The 8920-nt window shown below is 38.5% G+C and overlaps 1 protein-coding gene across 5 annotated transcripts; it reads left to right on the top strand.

Annotated features, from left to right (window-relative positions):
- Nucleotides 1-403: 403 nt before the first annotated feature.
- On the top strand, nucleotides 404-8920 carry LOC131771607 (endoglucanase A-like). Of its 5 annotated transcripts, none has more exons than XM_066169773.1 (3): nucleotides 404-499; nucleotides 5167-5265; nucleotides 7681-8920. In XM_066169773.1, exons 2-3 carry the CDS (start codon nucleotides 5196-5198, stop codon nucleotides 8700-8702), a joined length of 1092 nt encoding a protein of 363 aa, XP_066025870.1. In that variant the 5' UTR covers nucleotides 404-499; nucleotides 5167-5195; the 3' UTR covers nucleotides 8703-8920. The 5 variants fall into 5 exon arrangements, with proteins under 5 accessions (XP_066025870.1, XP_066025879.1, XP_066025866.1 ...); XM_066169782.1 differs by lacking the exon at nucleotides 404-499 and adding an exon at nucleotides 2136-2276; XM_066169769.1 differs by lacking the exon at nucleotides 404-499 and adding an exon at nucleotides 2506-2606.

Genomic DNA, 8920 nt, shown 5'->3' on the forward strand with positions numbered 1-8920 from the left:
TCACTTTGCGCTCAGAAGGGCAGACACCAGGGTATTACACCTTTCAAAGGACAAGGCTGTGACAAGTCGCTACAGGAATGACTTTCCATTCTCTTTGTGGCCGATCTTTTCAATTTCCCTGTTTTGCCGAAAAACGTCAATCTGTCCGGCAGGAAAGACTTTCATTTCATTCCCTGAACAATCAGCACCAAAGTTTTATGGGCTGATAATCTGGAAAAAAAAAGTAACATATAAAACCCTAGAGAATTTTCCACATGTGAACTTAACAGACCATAAGATTCGAAGTCTTTCGAGTGCGTTGGCCTCAGGTCAACCTGTTATGGCCTGGGGACCTTGATGAGGTAAGACGTGGGCCGCAGGCCTGATTTTAGCAACACCCACTACTCTAAAATGTAGTCCCCACCTCAGATGGTCTTAGATAATTAGTGCCTCGCTGTAACTGAACTGCTCCAGATCTCAATTGCCTGATCTTCAAAAAAATAAGTCAGCACCGTGACAAGTAAGTAACTTCACGATGAAAAACTCTTTCTCTCTTCAAACTCATGATATTCTGCGTATATTATTTTCTTTTATCGCTTTACTGACAGATCTCTCAAGATTAGATTTAATGTTTACCTTTCGCGGCTTTCCAGCTTCATGGTGGATGATCGCGCTGAAATTCTAGAACGTTTTGCGATTGGGAATCCTAGCAGGAATGAAAAAGCTAAATAATCAATTTTTACAATATTTTCTAAAGTTCTGCCTACACTACTGCAAATTCAGCTTGAAAATGAGTATTCACGCGTTAACACGGTCTTCACTTCCCGATCGTGCTTTGTTCTGAGAACGACTTAGAATGCACAATAATTTCTCAAGCATTAAGAAACTCTGTTTACTTTAACTGGGCGCTGGGTTATTTTTCAATTCAAAAATATGGTCAAAATTCACTTCTGAGTTGTTGTTAGGACCAAAAATTCAATCTTCCCTCCGTCGGATAAATATATCGCTCAATGGCTATAAGCCGACTCACATTTAATTATTTAGATGCCTTGTATATACATCTTGGTCCCAAAATTGAATGCATGAACGTCGAAAACACAAAATCGATGAGCTGCTCTCAGGCATGATTAGAACCTTCCCTTTTTGCAAAAGCTGGGAAAGGAGAGACAAACGCTGTGCTTCGGTAATGGCTGCTTAAATGTCGATTTCTGCGCAATAAATGGTGCTGTTCTGAAAAAAAACAGAAAAACGTGTATTTTAATTGGAGAAGAAATCGTCATCACTTGGAATCGCTCCTGGGACCTTTCACTTGAGCGGGGTTGTACTGTCCATTGCCAAAGTATGTAATATATTTCTATGTGATAACATGTTTCCGCTAGTAGACTGATATTGATAAAACATTTTCTTCCTTATACGGGTAGATTTTAAAATATTAAGTCCTTTCAGTGGCCTCGAAGTTTCAACCCTCCGGGATAGTTCAATTTACGAGCCTAGGGGTTCGCTGCCACTTCGATTTGCTCTCTAAGTGGACGATTTTGGAATTATTTCGGACTGAGTTAAGACTGAATTAAACGTTTTCGGTAACGGGGTTTTGGGTTAATTTCTGCGTTGACCAAAAATCACATTTGTCTTATAAATTGGATCTGTGACAAGTAAGATTTGTCACCAAAAATTCTCAAGTAGCGATCCTCTATTGTGAAAACAATGGACATTTTTGCCTTCTGTGAACTTAAAATAGAATAAGATCCCAACATTTTAGAATCTATTGCCCTTTGGCCAACCTGTTATGGCCACAGGTCTTGATGAGGTCGGACGCCGGGGCCGCGGGCCTTAATTTAGTAACACCCATTTCCTTAAAACGTAGCTCATCTTAGATGGTCTTAGATCATTAGTGCCTCGGTGGCTGAGAAATTCCAGATCTCAGGGGGTAAGTTTCTTAAGAATCATATTTTGATGCTGTGTCGGTTGGGAGTATAACAAGATAATAAGCTTATGTAAATAGCCCTTTATTTTCTGTGACAAGTAAGATTTGTCACCAAAATTTCTCAAGTAGCGATCCTCTATCGTGAAAACAATGGACATTTTTACCTTCTGTGAACTTAAAATAGCGCAATATTCCAACATTTTAGAATCTATTGCCCTTTGGCTAACCTGTTATGGCTACAGGTCTTGATGAGGTCGGACGTCGAGGCCGCGGGCCTAAATTTAGTAACACCCATTTCCTTAAAACGTAGCTCATCTTAGATGGTCTTAGATCATTAGTGCCTCGGTAGCTGAGCAATTCCAGACCTCAGAGGGTAAGTTTCTTGAGAAACTTAGTATGATGCTGTGTCGGCTGGGGGTATAACAAGATAATTAGCTTATGTAAATAGCCCTTTATTTTCAAAGCGAGTCTTGGTCCACAACCCTTCATAGGATTATAAGTTTTCATTCACATGCAAATTTCATTTTCATACAAGCACCAGGCCTTGTTATGAAAAAGAGGCTAAAGGTAATTCGGAAATAGCCCATTGGCCAAAGTAAACTGGCCAACGTAAAGGGTTTCTAAAGCAGACGTTTGAAGGGTTAGCCCTCCAGATCTCATTTGCTTGATCTACATACTTATGTCAGCAGCAACACCTTGACAAGTAAGTAACTACACTAGGGACAAACACTATCACTCTTCAAAACCATTTTTTACTTAATAGGCAACTAGATTTTATCTACTATCCTATGAAATACTTGGGATCAGGGATCGAAAATGATGGTTTTGGTTGAGTATGTAGTGACGGAAATGTCTATCATGTTCAGAAATGTGATACACTTTGAAACCGTTATGTTTTAGTGAGGTATCTGGTGGTTATCCTATTTCAAGTCCAATAATAATAATATAATAAATATAATTATGTGTCATTGTAACCGATGTTTCACGGGAAAAAAGGTCTTCAATGACTTGAAATCAGTTCTCCTCTGAACAGGCACATAAGTTGCATGTTTTTTGTCTGAAATATCTAAGCGAACACAGCCATAATTCCTCGGTTAGAGACAAAACCAACCACAAGATTCCTTTGTTTTAAAATCCGATTCTATGAATTTGATATAAACTTAAGTGTGCATAAAAACAAACCACACGTCTCGGATACTTGCTAATTTCATGAAGAATAGTCGATAATGGCGGATGTCACGCTAGAGTTAATTCAACAAAGCTCAACTTTGAAACTTTAGTGCTATCTTGGAGTAATTGTGCCAAAAAAGAGCTCGCTCCCGTGACATTAGCGGTTTATTTATTTCAATCAACTTAGAACCAATTCTAAAACATACTCAGGGCTACAATTGGTATAGAATAACAAAGTTATCTTTAAAACTCTTCTTTGTACTGGCCCACGCTCTTTACCAAGACCTTGGATCGTGCTTAGCGTGCGTATATTAAATCATGGATGCACGCGGGAAGTTTGGAGAGCAATCAAGAAGCTTTAGTTGCTCTCGGCTGTGCCTTCAGCAACTATAGCGCTTCCCTGGTGCTTTCAAAGTCTCCAGCGTGTATTCATAACTCGATCTACGAACAGCTAAAAGCATGACTTGTGCTGGAAGAAAGAGTTTTTTAAAATATCACTATTGTGTCGGGTTTCCCAGGTAATCGCAATCTACCCGAAAGCTATGACTTTATGATAAGGCAAAGACGACCAAGAAATATATTAGACTAAAAATGTATTTGAAGGATTTTAAGTATGATGATAAAAAGTTTAAAGAGAAAAACGAATCTTTTGCATGTGCGTGAACACGTCGTAGATTCAACATGCTTGAATCGTTGTTTACTAGAATTCACGGCCAGAAAATTGTGTAGGTTTGTGATGAAAATTCTGAAATTGTACGGTTTGAAATTAATATCATCTATTTAACAATACTTTTGGGGCATAGCAAGATTTAAAAGCAATACTCACTGTTCGAAAAACAAAGCGAAAAACGTACGAATTTTTTGTCTTTACGAGACCCGCCAAGTTGATTCGCCTTACTTGAATTTGCGTTTACTAGAAGTTACGACTCGAAAATTGCAAGGCTTTGCGCTGAAATTTTTGAAAAACGTACGATTTAAGTCAAAATATCCTATTGAAAATTACTTTTGGGACATGTCAATACTTAAAATAATATTTACCGTTCTAAAGAATTGACCCCTACGTCGCAAAGCCTCACTTAAAGTCAGAGAGATGACTTTCATTCTCATAAGTTTTGTTTAGTATATCTGCTTTTCATTTTGAGCTCCAAAAGGTCTATCTTAATCAAGGAGGAATGGAAACAAAATTTTGAAAGGTTTGAAACCTCGCGGCTATACTCAACGGGCACTTGCAGCTAAAATAAGGTGAAACTGCACACGTCGTGTTATGGATGCATGGCAGTGCGTACATAAGGATTTTTTTACCATAGTAGCTCCTTAGGAATTACGTAGGACTTGCCCCCTTTATATGTTATAAGAAAATTGGGGAGTTGGCTCATTCTTAGCGTGCGTATATCGAGTTATGAATGTACGCGGGAAGTTTGGAAAGCACGAGATAAGCGTAAGAGTTACTCTCGGCCGCGCCTCGAGCAACTTTAGCTTCTTGAGTGCTCTCTAAATTTTCCAAGTGCATCCATAACTCGATATATGCATAACTAAAAGCACGAACCAGCTCTTTTATAACATAACGGACTCAACCCGTGCTTGAAGAAAGGGTTTTATCACTATTGTGTCGAGTTTACCACTTAATCGCGATCCGGCCCAAAAACTATGAATAAAAGAAAAGGCAAAAACGACCCAAAAAATATATTGAGACCAAAATTTTATTTCTAAAATGTAAATTTGCTTAAGACGCTAAAAAACAAATGAATTTCTTGCATACTGAAGACTGCGTAGTAGATTCAGTTTGCTTAAATCTTTGTTTAATAGAACTCACCGCCAGTAAATTGCGTAAGTTTGTGATGGAAATCGTGAATTTGTACGATTCTAAAATTAAAATATCCTATTGAATTCTGCTTTAGGGCATATCAACATTTTAAAATAATATTCAATGTTTGAAAAACGAAGCGAAAAACGTACGAATTTCTTGCGTTTACAAGACCCGTGTCACATGTTAGAATAACTGTTACTACACTTTGCAATCCTATGACACACCAAACGACACTTTCCTCTCGGACGCAAGGCCTTAAATGTATCTCTTAAATTCCCTTATACAGATCGACAGGAATCAACGAAAGGAAACGACATGTTTGGATCATTGGTCCTGTTACCTTCAGCTTTCCTGCTGTTTATGGTTTTCATAACCGGGGAAACAGGTGGGTCCATCGACAATTTTTTTTATTAAATTGTGACGTGAAGAGTTTCTGGAACAAATACATAGAGAAGCCTCGACTGTGCTTTGTTCTGTTGTAAAGCACGTAGAAAGCAACTGGAGCACGAAAGAAGAGCAGGGAGAAACACTAATGGTAGTCGAGTGTTTCTCCCTACTTCTTGAGTCAAAGCACTCCATTTGTTTTATAGTAAAGAATCCGTTAAACTCCCCAGGCATCACATTCAATTTTCAGAGCAAAGTTTATTTCTAAAGCGAACAACGGTGTCGTTAGCTTGCTCTTTACTCTCATAAAGCACGAAACAACAAGCCAATTACAATCCTTGTTAGAATGGTTCAAATAAACTGATTGGTCGCATATCTGCAATAATTCACAAACTGAAATAGTTCGGCAGGTCAAATTTAACAATTTTTCCTACAAGTTTTTAGTTTTAATACTGAATCAAAAAGTGAAATGTGCAGTGAGATTCGGTCGAATTGTGGCTCATAAAAAACTCCTCTTTTTTTCATGACAATTAAAAAAAAAAAATTGCTCAAATTATTATTCATTTATGAATGAACGACAGCCGAATTCACATGTTACGGGAAAATTTACTGATTTTCCCGTGTGTGTTATTCGAAACATATTTATTCGTAAACTTTCACATTTAACCATTTCAAGTCCTTTCATTTTAATAAATCAAAAAATGCATAAAAACCACAGTAGCTTTTAGAATAGATTTTTGTTGTTACTCGCTTTCATCACATGCACCTACTTGTCGGCACTTTTGTTATTTATTACATGGTTTTTTAGGTAAATATAAGTGTTAATGGATAGATAAGCAGAAACTTTTAATTGCTTTTCCGTTTTTATTTCTTGAGCTGCGCTACTGCAATTCAGATAGGTATTGTTTTCTATATCAGAGCTGTAAATTCGCACCTAGGTTTCCTACTTTAATGGCCTAGAGTTTATTGCATCCGTCTTTTTAATTTTGAGATTCTTTCCGTCGTAGAAACAGATGGAATATTTAAGTAGTTTTCGTTTAACTTCAAAGAGACTTTTTTCCGCTCCTATGTGTCCTTATTCAAATATTGCGATTTGTGTAACAATAGCACTTCACACCAGTTACTTCTTAAGCAAGTACCTTGTACAGCTTTGATGATTACAAACTAGAGTATGCTAGAGGTCATGTCGCTTGTTGGCCTGACCTAGAATAAAAGTACTGTGGAACCAAAGATTGTCTTATCCTTGACGTCCGTATAAGCTCACTCGAAGCAGATCTCCGTGTACCAGGAAATCGTGACGAGTTTCCGTTCTCGCTGCCAAGTCGTCTCTACCGAGTTATTTCCCCCAGTTGTCATTGTCCCGTCCGCGAAGATTCAGTTTTCCAGTTAGCGAGCGAAAACCTATCGTCACACACAGGAATAGGGGCACACTTCTTTTCTTACCACAAAGCTTGCGTTTTCCTTATCCAAATTGAAGAAAGTCTAATGGTAATGATGTTTTTTTTGCCTTCATTGTGCAGGCTAAACTTTCTCTTGAGCTTCATCGTGATTTCAGCTTGGATTCCTTGTATCACCGCGCTCATTGATTCGGTCGCACTCGCCGGTTGTTCGCCGGTTGTTCGCCGGTTGTTCGCGCTTTTTGACCGGTTTATTGAGAATCAGCGAATTGATTTTCAAAGTAAGTGATAAATGTCTAGGTCGCTCTCCTAAACCTAATAAACGGTTATGCCATAACAGCCATAGAGCACATCTTCGAAGGTTTTAAATCGGTGCCAACCCACTTTAGATGCTAAAAGAACACTCGAAAGTTAAAAAAGCACCCGCCCCACGGCTGATGAGTTTTGTTTTATCACGTTATAGACCCAAGGAAAATGCGTTCGTTTGATTCATTTCTCGCTCAAGATTAGTCAATGTAAAAACAGGTTATGGCGAGTAATAAGGAAATTACCTGTTTTACCCTCTCGTAATTCAAGCTTTTCAAATTAGATAATGCACGATAATTTCTGAAATACTAAAAATAATCAAGCTTAGTTTGTTTGCCGCAGTTATTATTGAAAATGCCGGTAAATTCAGATAACTCATTGGAAATGTTTTTTTTTTCTGTCGTGTCACAAGTGTGTGACAAAAAGAAATTCCAAATCTTTAAGGAGTCAAACCTTATACCGACGGATTCCGCACCCTGATGCTTGAGACCAGATTTTTAAAGCAAATTGAGTGTTTTTGTCTGGTTTGGGGTATTTTTAAAAATTGAAATTGTTTTTTAAACGTTTCGATGTGTATCTCTTGTCTTCTCAAGGTATTGTATTAAAAATCAATATTGGGGATCGTTGTTTTGCTTGGTGAACGAACTCTGAGGCATACTGAACATACAATAACATTCTATCTAATGCTCTCGGTCGATTCAATTTTTTTGCAGTAGTGAACGTGAATAATCCCATTTCTCCGAAAGAGTACCAAGCTAAGATTCGAGCAGGATTTTCCACAAATTGGTTCAAATCGAAGCCGCCACTGAAAAAGTACTCGGAACAGAACATCATAGACGTCCATGAGAAAGGCTTTAGTAACTTAAGGCTTCGATGCAGGGCAGATCTGTACTCATACGACTTCTCCACTGTCGAATTCAAACGGTTTCTTGGCTCTCTGACGACCGTTGTCGACGATTGTCTGAAACACGATGTGATTCCAATTATCTCCTGGATACACCACCACGCAGAAGCCTACGCTACAGAGAAGGATCGTGTCGCCTATGTTGGTTGGTGGACAGCTGTGGCACGCCAGTTAAAGGACAAGGACTACAGACTGAGTTTTAATCTCTTCACAGAACTTGGAATTGACACTTGTAAAGAGGAAGGCAAAAGTTGTGACAAAAGTCTTCGCAGGAGAACAGACAAATACAACGAGTGGACAAAAAATGTAACAAAAGCGATTCGAGGTACGGGTGGAAATAACGCAAAGCGAATACTCATTCTTGGGTCACCAGGAAAAACTGCCAAGGACTTACCTAAAATCGATTCAGAAATTTACAAAAGTGATCGGTATATGATGGTTGAATGGCATCTTTATGCTTCAGGGCCAAACAAAGAGAAGGATTCCCAAAAGTATTGGAGTGGTGATGGTAAATCTGGAGGCCAAGCAAATGTCGAAGAAGCAATTAGCTACGCAACGAGTTTTTCGAACAAGACTGGTCTGCTGACCTATCTTGGTGCTTGGATGCCTCACGATAACGCAAACGGAGGCATAACAGAAACAGAAGCCATAAAATTTGCCCGTTTCTTTGTTAAGGAGCTGCGTAAGGAGAACATACCGTGGTCCCTGAACGTTCTGGACAACTATTACGACACCAAGAAAAGCAAATGGCGGACAGAGACTCAAGTCATCAAAGGTCAGCAGTTAAAGATGGCCAAGATTTTGAACAATATTCGTAAAGAAATGCCATAAGGCTATTTATTAGTTAACTTTACATCGGTACATTTGAGCTACTTTATTAAGTAAGCCCAGATCGTGTCAACCATTGTTTTCGTCTGGGTCTCAAAAAGTAATAAGTTAGAGTAATTTTAGTCGTGTTTTGGGCATTTTGTAGTCTGTATGAAAACTTCAGTGAAGGACTTAGAATGATGCAAACTGCTGAAGAATCGTAATAAATCGTTTTAAAAGGA

This window comes from Pocillopora verrucosa, chromosome 1 (assembly GCF_036669915.1).
Source record: "Pocillopora verrucosa isolate sample1 chromosome 1, ASM3666991v2, whole genome shotgun sequence".
Lineage (NCBI taxonomy): Eukaryota > Metazoa > Cnidaria > Anthozoa > Scleractinia > Pocilloporidae > Pocillopora > Pocillopora verrucosa.